General features: G+C 42.1%; 1 protein-coding gene and 1 long non-coding RNA gene across 5 annotated transcripts in view; one reads left to right on the top strand and one right to left on the bottom strand.

The window, feature by feature from the left end:
• CNNM2 (cyclin and CBS domain divalent metal cation transport mediator 2) overlaps positions 1-2,741 on the bottom strand; it is a 147,138-nt gene extending 144,397 nt beyond the window's left edge. For 2 of the 4 annotated variants that reach the window (XM_033129965.1, XM_033129964.1), the window contains exon 1: positions 927-2,721. In XM_033129965.1, the coding sequence (XP_032985856.1) occupies positions 927-2,547 (1,621 nt within the window). In that variant the 5' untranslated portion in view covers positions 2,548-2,721. Of the gene's footprint in view, positions 1-926 lie in introns of all 4 variants that reach the window. The other 2 variants (XR_004425276.1, XR_004425277.1) reach the window with 2 other exon arrangements.
• Positions 2,733-12,984, top strand: LOC117035843 (uncharacterized). Its single transcript, XR_004425278.1, has 3 exons — positions 2,733-2,859; positions 6,094-6,223; positions 8,926-12,984. It is a non-coding gene; the product is annotated as an uncharacterized LOC117035843 (long non-coding RNA).
• Positions 12,985-20,950: the final 7,966 nt, after the last annotated feature.

The raw sequence follows: 20,950 nt of genomic DNA on the forward strand, positions 1-20,950 counted from the left end.
ACTCCCTGGAACAGTGAGCGCTGACTTGGAGATATACTGCAATTTAATGTACCAGGTGATCAAGGTTAAAAAGAACAGTTGTATGCCAGAAAGACTCGAGGAATAAATAAACCATAGTAAAGGGATTCATCCCACTGTTAAAGGTTCAAGCTTTGTGCCAAAACCACACTTGGTTTGGGAAATTTTATTTGTTGTCAGGTAAACATAAACAAATAGTGAAGAGAGCTAGACAAGATATAGCCTCATAAAAGGTTAACTTACCTCTAGTCTTTCCAAGTTGTATATTAATAAAGAACTTTAGTGTTGAAAAAAACCCTCTTTTCTAGCTAAGGCTAGTCACATCCAAATGAGTGAATTTTTTGGTAATCTTGGCTTATCCCATTCCCCGTCATCAAAGGCAGACTTCAATTTTCCCCACAGGCCACCAGGAACAGAAGCTATTGAAAATGCACTTCCAATCTCTGAAACGCCCGTGAATATTTAAAGAGGAGGAAAAGGATTGTGTTGGGTTTAGACAAGCTATTAAAATGTTTTCCAAATGCCTGCGATTAGTACATGTCAACCAAATGGCATAGCCTGGCATTAGCCATCCCTCCTTTCATTTACCCACTCAGAAACCCTCAAGACCAGAGAGCCCGGGAGAGTATTGTGCACAGAAAATAGGAAGCCTGCTTTCTGGATATGGGAAAAAGCAAGTGATGGCAGTCATGTGCTTGTAAAGAACCTAGAAGCGCTTACTACCAATCCAACTCATGGCCAAAGCCAACGCCACCCTTTCAACGTTGCAATTAAAAGAGAGGAGAAATTCAGTCAACTCGCCTTAGGGGTAGGGGGGAGAAGGTTGGTCTGCGGGTCGAGGACTCAAGTAGGGAGGAGGATGGAGAAAGAGAAAGAGCAAGCCAATGAAAGATACCAAAATTTCCCACCTTTCTTAAATTCTTCCAGCATAGCGTCCAACTTGGTGTCATTGAAAACAAAGTGCAAGGGGTGGTTATAAAATTTAGTGATGGTTTTCAGGGGAGTACAGTCATCTGGATCCACGAAGGCCAAGTCTTTCACAAAGAGCAGGTCCACGATGTTGGAGCGCTCCCCCTCGAATACTGGAATGCGCGTGTAGCCGCTCTCCATGATCTCCGACATGGTGTTGAAGTCCAGAATGGCTTCGCCGGTGATCATGAAGCAGTCGCGGAGGGGGGTCATCACGTCCTCCACGGTCTTGGTGCGGAGCTCCAGCGCCCCTTGTATGATGTTTAGCTCCTCCTTAACGAGGTCGTTGTAGGGGTCTGTGACCCGGAGCATCTCCAGCAGTTTTTCCCGGTTATAGACGGTGCCTATCTCCTGGCCCAGGACGCAGTCCAGAAGCTTGCTGACTGGGTAAGAAGCAGGAAAAGTCATCATCATGAAAAACTTGGTGAGGAAGATGGTGTTGGCCCCTACAGCCAGGCCGTGCCGGGAGCAGATGGCCTGGGGCACGATTTCCCCAAAGATGACGATGCCGATGGTGGAGACCACCACCGCCACGAGGCCTGAACCGGCGATGTCGTCGAGCAGGATAGTGAGCGTGGTGTTGACCAGCACGTTGCCCAGCAGCAGCGAGCACAGCAGGTAGTTGCCTTGCCTGCGCACGGGCTCGATGCGCTTGGCGTAATTCTTCTCCTTCTCGGTGCCGCAGTTCTGCACGATACGCAGCTCCATCGGGTCCAGAGCCATGAGCCCCAGGTTGAGGCCGCTGAACATGCCCGACAGGCACAGGAGCAGCGAAATGAAGATCACCTGCAGCCAGAAGGGCAGCAGGAACTTCTTCTCCTCGCCCACAATCATCTTGGTGTCCTCGCCATCGTGGTAAATCCAGGTGGTCTCGGCCCAAGGGGGTGGCGGGAGCCCGGCCACCCCGGAGCCACCCTTGCCCCCGACGGCGCCACCCGCGGACCCCGGGCCGCCGGCGCCCAAGGCTGGCGTGGACAGCGATGTGCACAGGTAATAGGACTTGCTCTTCTCCATCTTGCGCAGCGGTTTGATCTCGATCTCAATGATGCCCGATGTACGGCGGTTGAGAATGATATGGGGCAAGATGATGATATCTGATGTGCGGATGCCGCAGCGCTGGGGGCCGCTGTCCGGCTCTGGCGGCGCGGGGCCCCCTAGCCCGCGCTCGCTGGGACTGTGGCGCCGCCGCTCGTGCTCGGTGAAGGCGATGCGGGACCACGTCTCGTTGTTGATGTTCTGCCCGTACACCCGCAGCTTGACCCGAGTCCGCTCGCTCACCCGCAGCGCCCCCCCTTCCATGAACGACACGTCGTTCGTGTCCTCTAGCCGCAACCCGATGATCACCGTCTCCTCGTTCTCGCCCGCCGCTACGCAGCCTCCCGCGCCGCAGCAGCAGCTCAGCAGTAGCAACGGCAGCAGCCGCTCCGCCGCCGCCTGCAGGACCCCCCGGCCGCGGGCGCTGAGGCTGCGGCGCGCCGCCATCTTCCAAGTGGGCAGTGCGGCGGCTGCCTGCCCGCCCGCCATCTTTACTTCGGGTTCACAAGCGCCACAGCCAATCATAGGGTGGCTGCTCCAGCTGCGGCTTCATCCTTCCCACCCGGCGGCGCGAGTGCAGGCACCGGCCCCTGGGAGAGATTGCAACTGAGCCTCCGCACCCAATGCTCAGCAGTCCGCCTCCCTGACTGACACTGACTCGGCCTGGTCCAGCTAAGAAACCTGGAGGCTCGCGGGAGGAGGGAGAGGGAGGGGAAAGCTCCAGCCGCTCCCGCGAGAGGCAGGCCGACCAGCCAATCATGAGCTGGAGCCCGCCCTCCCAGCCAGGGGGCTGGAATGGGGGCGTGGATGTGAGCGGCGCTACTGACCAATGAAAAGGTGAGTGGGTGGGGAGATGAGGGCCACGGTCCTCTTCAGCACGCCAAGTTTCCAACAGAAAGGCGCGTGACTCTTGTGTATGTGCGAGGGGAGGAGGAGTGGCCAGCCGGGGCCCGAGAGCCAGTCACAGATGAGAGCTGTGCGAAAGTGGGCGGGGCCTCCTGTCGGGCTGCCAATGAAAAGGGGCCGCTGGCGGAGCCACCGCTCCTTGACGGGCTTTGGTAGTAGATTCTGGAGCCTTAGTTGCTAGGGTTGGACTTACGTCCTGCGGCGCGAGGCAGCCGGTTTTCCCTCCACAGCTTCGCCTTCCCCCCAAGTGCTCAATGCTGGTGCAGACAGGGCTGCGCTTTCCTGCCCCAGGAGCCCGAGAAGCCGACTAGGGACAGCTTAAGATGCACATTAGCGTAAAAAGAAGCCCGGGCACTGGCCGCGCCCCACTCCTCTACTCGTGCGCGCCACTGCGAGGGAGATAAGTGGCAGGTGGTTGGCCCCCAATACCGCACGTACCGCTCTCCTGGAGCCTCCCGCTTCTCTTTAAGGGAGGCGCGCACTCTGCAGCTCGCGGTCTGATGTCGCCACCTGCTGGCGGTGTGGGCGCTCTGCAACGCTTTCCAAGACCACAGCAAACTCCAAAAGGGTTTGCGGGAGGTGGTGAGGAGGTTCGAGTTAAGCAGTTTCCCCATCTTCCAAGTCATAAGAATCCCTTATATTCTTTCTGAAAGTATATATTCCAGGGACCCCATTCCATGCATACTGAAAGGAATCTGTATTTCTAACAGGCACCCAGGCAAGTTTAGGAAATGAGAGGGAGGAGATATCCTAAGCAGACCCATAAAGTCTCATACTTTATCACACTGACCAAACCCTGCTAGGTTAATCCATTGCTCAGAGAAAATCCTGAAGACGTAGTTTCCCAGGAGTCCCAATCCCATTGCGTCTGGAGGAGAGGCAGTAGCAGAGTTAACAGCCAAATTGGTATTTTTACAACTTAGAAACAGCCAAAAAATAATTGCTTCCTTCTTTTTTTGTATTCTGCAAGTGCATTTTCTGATTAATTTCTGGTCGCGATGATTGCAGGGGCCTCCTAACTGGTCTCTCCTCTTCTATACCTGACCCTTTGCCTTCTCCACCCAGTAGTCAGAGTGGTCTTGTTAAATGAGATTCTGTCGCGCCCTTATCTGAAATTCTTCTCTGGACTTCCCACCTCATCACAGTAAAAGCCACAATACATTATCCGACAAGGCTCTAAAGGCTGCCTCCTTTTACTTCTTTGACCTCACCACCTGCTGCGCCAGCCAAATTCTCCTAGCTGTTTCTCATTCCCTCCAGAACTCCCCGCCTGGGAGCTTGTACACTTGCTGTAGTCTCCTGTTCCTGGGACTCTCTTCCCCGGATGTCAGCATAGTCCCTTAGTTCATCTTCAAGACTGCTCAAAGGCTACCTTTTTAAAAATCTGTAAACAAACATTCCCTGTATTCCATCTCTACTTTCCTTAATTTACTTTCTTGTCTGTCTCCTTCCACTAGAACTTGAGCTCCCTGAGGGCAAGGATTTTGTCTGTTTTGTTCACTGCTGCATCAGCAGGGCCTAAAACAATGGTATATGTTCAAAACAATATTTGTAGAATGTTAGAGGAATGAAAAAATTTTATTCTGATTATTTCAAGTAATGTCCCCAACTCTAGCTTCCAGCACTTCAGTTTCTGGTGATGCTTCCCCCACCCCCAATTTTCATACTGCTGCATTTGAAAACTAAGTTCAGACCAAAAAAAAAAAAACGGATTCACAGACTTGGCATGCATTTATAAAAATAGCATTGTTGAAGTTTAGATTTTTAAAAGTTGAGATTTTTAGGGATATGTGACAAAGGTTAAGGTTATGGCCCTTCTAAGTCAGCTGACTGAAAATGAAACTGTTTTAACTTCATAAGCCATGAGTACAAGTGTGTTTAAGGGAGCTAAGAGGGAAGATGATTAAAAGCCCTCAAATGCTGAATATACATTTTCGGAATAAGAGTGTAGGGAAGGGGGTCGGGAGAGCTTGCCAAACCTACAGACATTTCCTGTGCATTTCAAAGAAGGCTAGAATAGTCAGGAAAGTGTGGCATTCAGTAACTAAGAAGCAAGTTAGAAATTCAAGACTTAATAGCAAAAATGTTACAAATGACATTTGACAATATAAAATACACCATGCTCACATTCACACAGGATTACTGAGTGATGTTTGTATTAGGAAGGGGGTCAGAGTCTTCAAGTACACCCAAAACACAAAGCCATCTAGATAAGTCATTTGTCCTTAGCAAAAGGGATCTTCCTTCAAGTTTGGCCGCTTTTTGGTTCAAGGAGTTCCCCTCTCTGTAGTGAGGGGCAGCTGGTGCAGATTTATCATGACGTCCAGGAGCTCCCAGCCTGTCCACCTGGATGAATGGAGAACAAGGACACCACTTGCTTCTAGGGATCACTTTTTAAACCAGAAAGAAAAAAAAGACAACAAAAACCCGAATTCTGACGGATTTCACCTCCAAAAAGGGATACAGAAGGCCCAAGATTGCTAAATGATTCCTGCAGATGTCTAATCCTAGGTAGGTTCTGGCTTGACCTCACGTAAGTCATTTGAGTAAAGCCAGAACCTCCTAGACAACACCTTCCCTAACATTCTCTCTAACTCTCTCTTGACGGTGTCCTTCACTGGATACTAAAGGGAAAGAGTGACCATTCAATTTTCTCACCTGCAGCAATAAGCTCCCACGTGTGCAAGCTCAGGAATTCGCGAAGGCACTGCATCCAGACTTAAAAAAGTCTTTTAGAGTTTAATTTTAAAGATGGCAAGTAAAACACCAAATGGCTCTCTAAGTGTTTTGTTTCTTAACATAAAGCTCTAATTTTATAAAGAAGTTCCTCCCCACCCCAAAAATTGCCTAGTTGTAGAAAAATATTCAAAGTTATTGCTTCCACAGTGACATTTTAATTGTACCAAAGCACCAGGTCTTCTGAGGAAAAGCAGGAACTGGGCAAATGCTGGAGTTACCCAAACTTTCCCTAGACTCCAATCTGTTCCCCCTGAAGCAACACTGTCCTCTCGTTTAAATACATAAAACTCTTTTAAGTCAAATGAGAACTTTTCACACCAGTGGGCAAAAAACAAAATCAAATAAAATTGGCAATTCCATTTACCTTCTCTAGAGGACTTTTCTGGCTTTTGGTTTTGGGCTTTCCTATTTCCCTCCTTTTTCTAGATACTTGCTGGACATCGTCACTGGGTTAGAAAGAAAAAGAAAAACGTGGCTTTTTGACAGAGTTACAAGGAAAGCTTCCTCCTTTGAGAAGGGGCCAAGCTCCTCAAGAATCCCGACTCTGGAGTCTCAGGTGAGTGTGAGGGAGTCACCCTGCCAATGGCGGGTTGCCCCTTGCCACTTCCTACTCCGCTGCCTCTTCCTCACTCCTGAATTCCCTGGGCACTGGACAGCACCTCACTCCCTCACTGCCCTTCTCCCTGGGAGCCTGCCCCACCTGAACCCCACACTAGGCAGCCCCAAGAGGTCCCCCACTCTCTGTATTGTCACTCGCTTCCTTCCTCCACTGACCCCTTGACCTTCTGGGCTACTGAGAGAAAAACTACACGTCTACTATTTGCCCTGCTCTAGCACCCCTGTCCTCCTGGCTGCCAGGTCCTGCAACTGCGGGGTTTTCTAGAATCTTTTAGGATAGGCTTTCCGACTGTGGTTATATCCCATTCCAGGCTCCAGCTCAGCCTTGGACAAAGGGGTAAGAAAGGTTCTGAGCTCGATTATCCTTAAGATTATGATTAAAACACTCAACCCAGGTTGTGATTTTAGGGAAACTTTTCCTTTACTTAGTTTTTACTGTTGACCCATGTGATTATTGCCTGTTCAAAAATCTAAATTTAAAAACCACATCTGGGGAGTGAGGAAGAGATGGGAGGTAATGAAAACTCCAACAGGAGGATGGTAACTAGGGATAGGATTGCAGGGGAAAGAACAGATGCTGAATGTCCAATTCTGAGCCCTCCCATAAGATCCAGACCTGCATGGATCTGATACCAGAGCTTTAATTTATGATTAGGAGTCTAGTCATACATTGTCAGTTTCCCCATACCAGCTGAGTTCGTCCCCATGGTCTTTTTCCACATCCTCTGAAGCTGGAGCAAAAATTCTACTCCAATAATAAGTCAAACTCCCCATGTATAGACAAACAATATGTCAGACCTCAGTGGAAAAAATTCTATTTTTAGTTCCTCTGAGATACCTATTTGTTTTCTTTTAAACATCCCTAAACTGAAGTTTAACTTATTTCTCCCCATTTATTAATACCACATCTGAACTCTCTGCTTCCTCTTTAAATTTTAAAGTCTGTATCTTATTCCTCACCCTATTTCCTTTTTTCTCTTTTCATTCATTCACTCAACTAATATATATATACATTGTGTACCTAAATTCCAAGCAAAATACTAGGCATTGTGGAGCTGTAATATTGAATCAGAGATTACTCAAAAAACTTATACTAAGGAGGTTAGGAAACATACTAAGTAACTACACAATACAGGATAGAATATCAAATGTCTTAAAAAAGAAGTACAAATGAAGTGGGGGGATGAAAGAAAGCTTCGTGGTCTTTGAATTGGTTCTTGACAAATAGATTTGAGATATGCAGATGTTAAGAGCTATTCTAAGAAAGGTGTGCTAGTCTGCTGGGATTGCCATAAAATATCACGGACTGGGTGGCTTAAACAACAGAAATGTATTTTCTCACCGTTCTGGAGGCTAGAAGTCCAGATCAAGGTCCTACAGGATTAGTTTCTGGTGAGCACTGTCTTCCTGGCTTGCAGGCTTCCCTGTCGTCTTCACACAGCCTTTCTCCTCTGATTGCGCACAGAGAGAGATGTCTGAGTCCTCTGGTGTCTCTTATAGGGACACTAATCCTATTGCATCAGGGCCCCATTCTCGTGACCTCATTTAACCTTCATTACTTCCTAAGAGGCTCCATCTCCAAATACAGGCACACTGGGGGTTAGGGCTTCAATATATGAATTTGGGGACGGGGGAGAAAGACACAAATTTTCAGTCCATGACAAAGGGACTGACAGGGAAGAGGAAAAGGCATTCTAATGGAGAGAAAAGTGTGAGGTGAAGTTGGAAAGGGGCCCTTTTGGAACACCCTGTTTTTGAATTTGGTTCTATATTCCTTGAAGAGCAACAATAAGAATAATGTTGGAAAGTTGGCTGGGGTTGGTTTGTGGTGGGTTGAATGCCAAGGAGTTATAAAAAGTTTTAAGTAGAAGAGCTGTATAATAGGAAGATGAAACGACAGGAACCAGTGCAGTGATGCTGGGGTCCTGCCATTTGGAAGTTTAGGGAACTCCTGCCACTCCATGTAGAAAAACACCTTCATGGCTTACGAAGCATTTTCTCATATATTACTATCTTGGGCTGACCTTCACAATTAGGACTAGGGGACACACCACTTCTCCAGCCACGTGTAGGACAAAGAAACAGATAACTATCTCATGCCCCGGAGCCCCAGAAAACCAAGAGGGGATACCACACCCTCTGGCCCGGAAGTCACACGTGAATCACAGCTACCACTGTGGTCTGGACAGTAAGCATGGATCTTACAGCGAACATAAGGTTTCCCAGAATGACCTAGAATACTGATCGTAGGTCAGACTACCTGATATATTTTTTTAAACTTGAAAAAAATTTTGCGATGTAATAAACATACTTAAAAGTACATAAAACATAAATATATAATAGCTCATCATATAATTTATCATCCAAATCGAATCCATCTGAGAGTGAAAAAAGGGTACTATTAATAATTAACCTAGTTTAAGGCTTAAACTGGGACAGTCACAGACAAAAATTATGTTCACTTTATAATAATTTATAACAGTAAAGGAACCACCACCACACACACACCCCAGTCCAGCAAAACCCTACAGATCCCTTTTAGATCACACCTCTCTCCTCCACCCTAGATGTAACCACTATTCTTACTGTTATAGTAATCATTTCCCTTTTTGTTTTTTTGGTGTTTTTTTTTTAATTTAGGAATTTCCAGAAAGAAGAGAAAGGACAAACCCTGTAATCCAGTGGCACAGAGTCAGAAGACTTAGTTCTAGTCTTGTTCTAACACTTGGTTCTCTTAGTTCTGTATGTACTGCCACAGTGCAAGTCATTTAAATATCCTCAGCCTCGGTTTTCTCTTCTGTAAAGTCAGAAAAATCAGCATTGTGTGGCAGGTATAAGGGAGTTATTTTCAGTACAGAAACAACTTGGGATATTTGGTTCTGTTTATATCTACAATGAATCCTCATTACCATGAGAAATCACCATTTTTACAGGGTTCCATCAGCTTCATGGGCTTCTGTTAAATTATTTAAAAGCAAAAATAAAAATACCTCCTTCATAACATTTCCCTAGTTAGATCCAATTGAAAGGAATAATAAGGGTAATAAGAAAAAGAAAATAAGGACAGTTAATAAAAGATTACTGAGCGGAGAAGCCACACAGGTCTTCCTTGCTGTGCAAACCCTTCCTCTTTAGCAATTTGACATTTTGAGGATTTGCTTTCCAGAGGATGCTCATTTAATATTCACAGAGAAAGTTGTATGATGGAAGCTTGTTAACTCTGGGAACAGAGAATAAACTGTCCAGGACACCTCACCTGACACAATTAGGCTCTGAGTTATATGTCAAATTACCATAAGCAGCTCCATACTCTTTGGTTCCCTCCTGCGAGCATTCCCGCAATGCTCCACGTGCCCTTCTTGGCTTCTGCTTGTAATGAATTAAATATATAAGTCAGAGTCAGAGATTAAGTTACTGACCTGCCATCATTTGAACTATAATGGAATTAAAAAAAACAAAAAGAACACTCAGTTGTAACTTTGATGAAACTGTGCTAATTCTAGTCCTTAAAAAAGGGCCACAGAAACCCAAAAGGTCAGTAAAGGTAACCGGGTAGGGATGGTGGAGAACTGTCTAAGGGACACGCCCTGCCTGAAGGGGAAGCCAGTACTTACTCTGGCCATGGCAGTGTGGCAGAAATGCAGGGTCAACAATGCCAGCGTTTCCAATTTGTCAAGGAAAGCCAGAAATTCATGTTATGTCAAACCTTCTGGTTTATCAATGTGGGCAACTAATTCAAACAATTTTTAAAACTCAATCCATAATGTAGACCCATAAATCTATTTCTAAGCCTGGAAAGGAAGTTAGAGTACACCGGAGTTCAACATCCTCATTTTTCAGATGGGGAAAGTGAACTAACTCTAAAGTGGACAAATGATCTTCCCATGAGCAAGTAACTAGTTCCACAGCAGAGCCAGATCTAGAAAGAATAGCTGCTTTTGGGGACCTGCATGACTTTTCATGAATGAGAAGAAGGTTAATGGCTTTTGGCCTAGTTTTAAAAGTTAGTAGACCCAAGTCTGGCTTACAGTGTACTCAGAACATTATCAATTTACCATTCTTTTTTATTCTCTCTGGCTTCTGGACAATGTATGTGAGGCATTGTGCAATTACATGAGGTGATAGAGTCGCATTAAGGTAGGACGTAGGACATTTTTGTTCCAAATTGATTTCCCCCTCACCTGGAGCATATCACTGCCACATGGCTCTACTACATGAAAGGAGGGGCTAGCGTGTTCCCGTTGGGGAAGGGGATGCTCGTCAATCCAAGACAAGCAAGGCTCACTCAGCAGGAGAAGACTAAGTACAAAACTTACGTTCACGTAACACTCCCATTAACCTCAGTGGGAGTTGTGCTTATAGGAATTGCAGGATCAGCAGTTGAATAGAGACTGGAATGAAGCAGTAAATCTCGAGTCAGAGGTTATTATTAGCATTGTATAATTCCAGCTTCATATTTGCAAAAGACTTCATCTTTATAATCTAGTGAGATCTCCCTCTACAAACACTTAGGGTAGGGTCTACAAAAGAACCCTTGTTTAGACCCCAATTGTTGTGTGTGGTTGAAGAAATTTGGCAAATCACACAAGTTAGGACAGGTGCCAACAAAGTTTAGAAAATATGCTTAGCTATTTTTGTCCTATTGGCCCACAGATTCATAATATTCCACTGTTAGCGATCCATGCCTAGGGCAAGTGTCTGGTACCCTTAAGTAGGTATGTAATTAATATTTAGTGAGAAAATGATATAATGGATGGATAGGTTCCCAATCCTTGCCAGAGTAATGTAGTCAACCTACCAACCTTATAGTAAGGCAGAATTAGTGACCACTAATTCCTTGGAGCCATCCAAGGAAAGGCAGAGAATCAATCAGAGGAACAGGTTCTCCTGGCACAGAGCTCATGCCCCTTTTAGTTGTGCATGACTGGAGGTGCTCCAGGTTGGAATGGGGGCTACTACATTCAGGCTACTACAGGGCCTCGTCCAGGAGGTAAGCTGAAAAGCCTCTCTGCAGGCTTCCATGATGTTTAAATACCCTTCCCTGCCCCCACCGTGATAATGAACGACTGAAAATACTGTATTTGATACAATAATCAACGAAGAGAAAATCAGCTGCTTAAACTCTTTAAGTCCAATATCTTTTGAAAAGGGCTTGTAACTAGGGAAGAATTAGGTCCTTGTTTCTGTGGCTCTGCTGTTAGTAAATATGTTAAAATGTATACAGTGTTGCAAAATGTTAAGAATTATATAATCTAGGTTCTGGGTTAATGGGTAGTTGCTGTAATTCTTTAAAACTTTTCTGTATATTTGAAAACTGTCATAATAAAATGTTGAGGGGACAGTTACCTACTGTCCAAAGAGCTATAGGTAGCTTCCTAAACCATGCTCTGGCAGCAAAAGAAGCATTGGTCTTTAGCTGGTCCTGGCATCACATGCTGGTAGCAACCATTCAGATCTAAACTAACAATAATCTAAACCATGAGGACATCACACAAATGAGAACACCCAGGCACAGAGAGGTTAAATGATTTTCTCAAGGCCAAAATGCTAAGTGGCAGAGTTGAGAGGGAAAAACACTATAAACCTTGGCATCGGGTTTTTGCTCTTAATCATCATTCCACACTGCCTCTCACTCTTGAAGAAGAGGTATCTATCTTCTCTTATCAGGGTTGCACATTCCTAGGTGTATATTTCACCTATTTCAAATATTTAAATAATTATTTATGGCATTTTTCTGAGCAAAACACATCTACTTTAATTTTATATTGTCTAATACCTATCTCTTCTAGATTCTGTCATACAATTCTTGAAATATATTTTTATTGGAAAATCATGTATTAAATGTTATTTTTAGGAAAAACGCAACATGAATCTCTATATTCCAGCCCAATTTTATCACCCAACATCTTTTTGGGGGAACTGAGAGTTCAGAATGACAAGTTAAAGGCTAATAATACCTCCTTCCCCTAAATTGAGAAGAGCCTATAAGCCAAATAACGAGAACACCCTTTCTTTTCATCATTTCCCTTCCAGTAGGACCAACTTGCGCTCATGGGCAGTGAAGTATGCTTAATCCCAGCTGTACTAGTCTAACTAATGCTGTCATTAAATTAGGTTATGACTGGGTAAACACTGACCTCTAAAACCAAGAAAGCACTATTCAGAATCAAGGTCAGAGAGACAAACAGGGCTTAAAAGATACCACCCTGTCCTTCCCTTGATCTGTAGTAGTAAGTCAGGGTCTCTAGCTGAACCCACTTTGTAATCTGAGAATTTCTCCATTTTTAACAGCTGTATTAAAGGAGTTTTTCCCTGCAGAATCCATTCCAATGTTTTACAAGGCCTAAAAATTCTCATACCCCTGATCAAAAATGTCTTGGGCCATGCTAGCGCCCCCTTGTGTTTGCGCACTGAGCTCAGAGCAACGTTGAAATTTTCCGATTAAAACTGTTCATTGCTTGAAGGCTGTTATTTTGAAATGAACTATCAGCTCCTGATGACAAGGCTCATCTTTCTACGTCCTCCGACAAAGTCTTCAAGTACAACTGATTTATTTAATAATTCTTGAGACTTTCCTTGATGTTCTTCATTTCTAATGAAGTAATCAACCTTGAAATATTCCTCAAATCTTTAACTATGGAAACTAGAACTAAGTCTAATATTTTCCTGAGATGTCTTATAAAGGAAAAGAAAACCTACCGATCTCCTAGCTCTTTTTTAAAAATTATCAAACTCTTTTCCTGATCTGGTTAGGATTTCTATAGTAGTCATTACATTGTCATATATTAGAGTTAAGAGAGGTCAAAAAAAATTATTCGTTTTCTTCTTTCAACTGAAAAGATTTTTTTAAGTGTTTGATTTAACAGCCCGGTTAAGAGTACTCCTACCAAATTTGATTTGGCAATCTTTTGGCATGATTAGCACAATTTCAGTAGGACCTTTGTTTAATGAGCAAACATGCTGAAAAGTCTAAAAGGTGCTATGCACGTTAGAGGGAAGATGTTTTTCCTGAGACCCTCTGCCAACTGTAATTTCTGAAGCCTTTCTTACCCATTGGTCAAGCCTTAAGACTGCTTCTCAGTTCCATTTCTGACCACTAAGTGGCACCAGAACTTTGAATTAAGAGAGAAAAAGTGCTTACCTCATCTGTAGGTCATATGCTGTGAACCCTTCATTAATACCTTCTAAAAATAATTCATTTCTTTTTATCACTGCTCTAGAATATGATGCCTTTTTGCTATTTATTCTTTCTTATGGTCTGTGCTATAGAGAAGAGCAGGTTAAAAGACATGTGTAACTCATTCCTTAGCCTCCTGCCTAATGTCTTCAGGTCAGCTGTAGTTTTAGCAGCTTTTCTTTGTGCCACAGCAGCCTCTAGCAACATCAGGGGAACATCTGAACTTCATTATTTTCAGACTCTTCTGCAAGCTTGAATGGGTCTGTGATTAGGTCCTGTCAAAAAGCAAACCAAAATGAAAGGACAACTTAAAGGTCTTTTGATGAACCCAAACACTAATATTTCAGTTTGATTTAGGTTGGTTTACATACAAGGGAGATAAAATTTTACAGTTCCCTGGGGTCCTGAGAGTAGCATTAGTCAATCAGTTATAAAGGTGGCCATGTTCTCCTGAAGATTTTCATCAAGTTATTACCATTTCCAAGGTAAGCTTCATTTAAAGCTTCTTAAAGGCAGTCGCTATTGAGATTCCCATTTGTATGTGCCTTTCAGCCTTTTGAGGTACTGAAATGCTGAAATTTCTTCCCTTCCCTTACTCTAATCTCCGGAAACATGTATGCAAGACAACGAGGTAAATCAGGGCCATCATTAGCAATTGCTGATGTTAATTAAGATGTTGAGATTGCCAACGACAGCCAGCAAGATCTCAGGGCAGAGTAAGTGGAGTTTTCGAAAGACAGGACAGCAGTCTATTTTTCCTCCTCTCAGCTCCAATGGGATGCCTCCAACAGCAGTGCCAGGGGGGCCAATGCAAAATCCGGCACAAAGGACATCAAGACCATGAACAAGCCACTATAAGTAATGAAAATGGATTCATTAAGCACATATTTACACTCTTACTATTTATTGCTGGTCACTGCAAACAGAAGGCTACACAACACTGGTATCGACCCTACATTCACGAATGACAGTCTTATGGCCCACTCCCTTTACTGAAGTAACTTACTGGTGGCTGGCCTCTGTCTTCCTGGATCTGGGCTCCCTGACAGGCCGCTTAGCGTCCAGCAAGGCATCTCCAGCCTGGAAGAGGGCTAGCTATGCTGGTCGCTCTTTCCAGGCCTTCACATCCATTGTATTTCCTCTTCTCAATGCCTTGCAATTCCTGGTCAGAAGAGTTAGCCTCTCCTTTTTTTTCACCCAGGAAAATGATTTTCCATACTCTGCTTCTCACTCCATGTCCTTTCTACCAATAGCAGACAGTGATACTAAATCACTTCCAAATGCATGCTCCCAGCCCTAAAAAAGATTTCAAGACTTGAAGGAAATAAAAGGTGAGACATCTTAATGAGTGGTCCTTTCCAGCACCAAAATCCTGTGAGTCTATGCAAAGTATAAATATGGAGAGGTAGTAGAGCATGTTGGGCAAGAATGTCAGCTCTAGAATCAGACATGGGTTCAAATTCACTGCTTTCTAGCTGTGTGACCTTACATTAGTAAATCAATGTCTCTGAGCCTCAGTTTCTTCATCTGGAAAGTGATGATCATAAGAGTCATAGGACTAAATGACATGGTGCCTTGAACACATTAACTGTTCAATAAGGGCTAGATCCTCTGTTATATTACTACTGTTGTTCAGTTGTTACTACTACTACTATTAGCTGAAGCAAGACAATACATAGCACAAATCCTATCGGTGTCATGTCAGATGCTGCCGTGTTATAATAATGTAGTTCTTTGAATGGAAAAACATACTTTGCATGTCAGAATTTAAAAAGAAGAAGGGGGAGAAAAGAGATGAAAGAAAAAAGAAAAAAGGGCTCTCCAAGTCATTATGGAGTCGGTCCACACCTTTCATTCCTCTCTGATGCAGCTACCGATGGGAAGATGTAAGTATAAGCTGATCCCTGCACGCTGCCTGCCCATACCGTAATCAAGGGTTTATCATAAAGGTCTGCCATAAAAAAGATATGCGTGTCCTCCCCCAAGGGCACAGGGTTATATTTCTAGGACACACCAGCTGTTTCATTATTTAAATCTTCCTTCAGTGTCAATTATTTCTATTTCAAAACCTTGGAACTGTTTTAAAGACACTGGCACATCTGCAGGCTGAAAGCAATAGGCAGAATAGAAAGGAGACTGTTGGGATAACCCAGTTCAAATGTGTAGAATGTTACTATGCATATCTAAGGTGAAGACCCCTTGCACATGCCCCACGTGGACACTAGGAGAGCTACGGTTGAAGGAAATGGTCTACCGACATCTTTTACAGCCAGAGTATGCTGGAATATTGTGGCTGGAGGAAGGACTTCCTCTTTACTTGTAACTGAAATCTCCTGACAGCTTTTAGGGCCTGTTTTCAGGAAACCAGGTTACAGGAGAATTCAAATGATGAAAATATTTCGAAATAAACATTGATTCCAATCTGGAAGGTTTTTTTTAATAATCAATGAACTCCCAAGCATTTCAAAATACCCATAACACATTTGTGAAATATTTGATGGACTTAAAAGTCCAAAGTCAAATTTCTCTGCTTTCTAAAAAATCATTGTCTTAGAAAAACAGAAGAGTAACAACAGCAGACTGCTCAAGAATTTAATCAAGCAAAGAAAGTAAATCACTCTTCAGCTCTAGAGGCGATTTCTATGCTTAACTTGGACTTGATTCATGCTGATAATCATGATCAAACAAGAACAGATAAGCTTTTTTGCTCTCGGATTATTGTCTCTTGTGGTCAATTAAACTTTCTCAACTACAAATTTACCATATTTTAGAGTGATCTCTAAACTTTACTTTTTTTTTTTTCTTTCTTTTTTTAAGGAGGGCACAGCTCACAGTGGCCCATGTGGGGATCTAACTGGCAATTTTGGTGTTATTAGCACCACGCTCTAACCAACTGAGCTAACCGGCCACCCTAAGCTTTACTTTGAAAGACTGCTTATGAGGGAACAAAAGAAGGAGAAAAAGGCACGAATTACTTGGGCATCAATGTATGCTCAAGGTACCCAAACTTACTACAAAATACAAGCAACAGAAAGCAAAAATTCAAGGAGAGAGATTACAGAACTTCTGAGGCCAGGAGAGATGATATATAGGAGAATGATGAAAGAATCCTGTGAAGATGGTCAGAACTCAAACACTTAGAACAGAGTCCCAAGCAATCAAGAATCTTAATAAGTACAAATCCATACTTCTAATTACTTCTATCTCTGAAGTATGTATTATGTGCCTGGCATTGGACTACCATTTTACATTTTTCATCTCATTTGATCCTCACAACCTGTGAGGGAAATGTGATCATTACCTCCCCATTTAGGGAGCTCAGGTAACCTACCCAAGATGGTAAGTAAGGGGCAGAGCCAAGATCTGAACCTAGTCTATCTGACTCTAAGGCCAGTGTACTTAGTCCGCACACTTTGTCGCCATCCTGCCACAGCAATATCAGCATCTTATCTTATTTCCCTGGGCTTCCAACATTCAGTGCCTTGAGGTGCATCACCATCGTGACTTTGGTAAATGTTAACCAAAAGAGACTTGGCATCCATCACTAAGCCTGTCTAAATATTACAAATTAATGATTGGATTAATAAAATAATTATGATAGCATGAATAGGGGAAAAGATAAAAACACACACGAGAGAGAAAGCCCAAGATGAGGCTAGTATCTGTCATCTGTCTTCTACCTATCTGATCGATCTAATATCTACTTGTCTGTCGTCTTCATTGGGTAGGTGTGAGAGATGCCATGAGATAAATTGTGATAAAATGCTTTAGAAAATGCTATACCAATACCTCAATTACTAGAATAACTCTAAATATGAATAAAAAATATTTTAGAAAATAATTTCAGAATACAGTACAATACTGGCTCAAATGATGTTTATTTAATAAATGAAATGGGGAAATTTGAACTAGTTAATATTTGGAAAAATAGTCACCTCAACATTTATGCTAAAGTAAATTCCAGACAGATTAAAATTTTAAACATGAAAAATAAAGCCATGAAGGTACTAGAAGAATCTTCATGTCCTTGGATTAAGCAATGGATTCTTAGCTATGAAACCAAAAGCACAAGCAATCAAAGAAAAACATAGATAAATTGGACTTCATCAAAATTAAAACTTTTTATGCATCAAAGGACACTATCAAGATAGTGAAAAAACAGCACACAGAATGGGAGACATTTTTGCAAACCATATATCTGATAACGGTCTAGTATCCAAAATATACGAAAAATTCTTACAACTCTACAATAAAAAGACAAACAACCCAACTTAAAAATGGTCATTTGACTAGACAATTCTCAAAAAAACCTATACAAATGGTCAACAAGCATATGAGAAGATGCTTAACATCATTAGTTATTAGGGAAATATAATCAAAACCAATATAATCAAAACCAATATAATCAAAACCAACAACGAGGTACCACTTCACACCAACTAGGATGGCTACAATCAAAGCAAAACAGAAAATAACAGTTGACAAGGACATAGAGAAATGGAACCCTTGTATATCACTGGTAGCAATGTAAAATGGTATAGCCCCTGTGGAAAACGGTTTAGTGATTCTTCCAAAAGTTAAGCATAGAATTACCATAAAACCCAACAATTCCATTCCTATGTATAGATCCGAAATAATTGAAAACAAATACTCAACAAAGTACACGAAGCACATATCCATGCATGTTCACAGCAACACTATTCACAGTAGCCAAGAAGTGGAAACAACCTAAATGTTTATCAGCTGATGAGTGGATCAACAAAATGTGGTATATCCATACCACAGCCATAAAAAGGAACGAAGTACGGATACATGGACAAACCTTGAAAATATTATGTTAAGTGAAAAAAGCCAGACACAAAAGGCCACAGAGTGTATGATTCCACTTACATGAAATCCCAGAAAAGGCAAATCCAGACACAGAAAGCAGTTTAGTCCTTGCCAGGGGGCGGGGATATTGGGGAATAACTGCTTAATGGGTATGGGGTTATTTTTTTTGGGGGGGGGAGGTAATGAAAGTTTTCTGGAAATAGATAATGGTGATGGCTACACAACATTGTAAATATACTAAAAGCCACTAAATTGTATACTTCAAAAGGGTTAACATAGTGAATTTTATGTTATGTGAATTTTACCTCAATTTTTTAAAAATACTAAAAGAAAATACAGTAGGTCCCTCTTACCTGTACTTTCACTTTCTGCAGTTTCAGTTAACCTCAGTCAACCGCAGTCCAAAAATATTAAATGGAAAATTTCAGAAATAAACAATTCATACATCTTAAATTGTGCACCATTCTGAGTAATGTGATAACATCTCTCATTATCCCACTCCATCCCACACAGGATTTGAAACCTCCCTTTGTCAGCATATCCATGCCATACATACCACCTACCCATTAATCATTTAGTAGCCTTCTCCGTTATAAGATTGGTTATCAGAGAGAGGGAGAGACCAAATTCACATAACATTTATTACAGTATATGGTTTTAATTGTTCTATTCTATTATTAGTTACTGTTGTTATACTCTTACTGTGCCTCATTTGTAAATACCTATATCATAGGTATGTATGTATAGAAAAAAACATCGTATACATAGAGTTCGGTCCTATCCGTGGAATCCACCACGGGTCTTGAAACACATCCCCCTTGGATAAGGAGGACTACTATAATAGGTAAATATATAGTGTTCACATGGTCTTTCTAATCATAACATCAGAGGCAGAAACCATAAAGGAAATGACTAATAAAAATTGAAACTATTCAGGGGAAAAAAGCAAATCAAAGAAAAAACATTTGCAACATATAGTAGACAATCTCTTATAGAACAATAAAAAAAGGCAAATACCACCCTAATAGAAAATGGGTAAAGGAATTATATAGGAAGTTCACAATAGATAAAATATAAATGGTCAATAAATATACCAATATCCTAATCAATTTTGTAGAAGGGTAATTCCCTCAGTACCTAGTTGTATTGGTTAGTCTGTGACTTTTCTTAGATGAGTGCCTGGATGGTGCTTTTACTGGAAGGACCCTGTCATCCTTGCCTCAAAAATTGGGTTCCGCCCTTCACATTTGATCACTGCCAATCTCATGATTCACAACAAGGAACTAGAAAGAGTGACTGGTAAGAAACAAAGGATTATTATAACTGTATCCAGACTGGTTCAAATTTGGTGATTAGCGGGTATTTTCTGAGTGAGTCTCATTGAGGAAGACTGTCATCTGGAAATCTCCACCTATCTCCTGTTTAATGGCCACCTCCCAAAATTTGGTATCTAATAAAACTTTGAAGTTAGTCAGTGAATAGAGTGAAATGTCTAGAAAGATAATTGATGGCATGCGAAGAATAAAATCATCTTTATAATATGTATGTTGTTCATCTGCTGAGCGACCCCAGTAGCTGCTTGAGTGCTGGAGGTGAACCATGAGTAAATTCTGTTTTTAGGTGACTGTCGTTTTGTTTCTGCAACATTTTGCCTCTTCAAACTCCCTAAGACAGTACCAGCCAAAAGATGCCAAGTTATTTAAATGGAGGAATCACAGGACATGAAAAAGAACTAATATTTCATGCAAATTTCACATTTAAGGTAAATAAAAATTGCCATAACTTCTGGCATTCTATCTATTCTTACCTTTGCTCCAGAGACCTTTTCTGAACCTTGCATTGCTTCTCACTTTTCTGGTATTGATGTGTGTGTGTGTGTGTGTGTGTGTGTGTGTGTGTGTGTGTGTGTGTGTGTGTGTGTGTGTGTGTGTGTGTGTGTGTGTGTGTTGAACCAGTAAGTTACAGACACTAGAACATTTTACCCTTAAATATTTCAGCATGCATCTCCTAAGAATAAAATATTCTCCTACGTAACCAAAATACCACTATCACACCGAAGAAAAACTTTTATGGGAAGCATTATTCAGACATCAGATTAATGGAATTATAGAGAAGCAGGATAGAAAAGAATAGGAGTAACGCCTTATAGTATTTCAGTTGTTTAATTGTATCATGGAATTAAAGAATTGTTAGTGTTTAATGATGACACATTGATATTTCTACTACTCTTTGTAGAGTGGGTTTTGTTTTATCAAAATGGAAAAGTACAGGATTTGGAATCAGATACCTGGGTTCAAATTCTGGCTCTGTTATTTATAAAATGGTTAAACTTGATTAAGTCACCAAAATTCTTTGAGATACAGTTTACTCCACTGTAAAAATAGGGATAATAAAACCTACCTTGCAGAATTTTTATAAAGGTTAGCAACAATAAAACAAAACGTATTCATACTAGTAACTCAGTAAACAGAAGATACTGAGTTATTTTTTCCAAAGGCGGAAGGACTGACTGTTTCCCTCCTCTGATTGTTTTTGGTTCAAATGGCGTCTTCAGATTTCTTAAATGCTTTCTGGTGCAGTGGAACCATTAACACTTTTTCACTGATACACTGCCCCGTGATGTACCGCCTGCTCCAATGGATTCACAGAATCAGAGAG

The sequence above is a fragment of the Rhinolophus ferrumequinum genome, chromosome 16 (genome assembly GCF_004115265.2).
Source record: "Rhinolophus ferrumequinum isolate MPI-CBG mRhiFer1 chromosome 16, mRhiFer1_v1.p, whole genome shotgun sequence".
NCBI lineage: Eukaryota > Metazoa > Chordata > Mammalia > Chiroptera > Rhinolophidae > Rhinolophus > Rhinolophus ferrumequinum.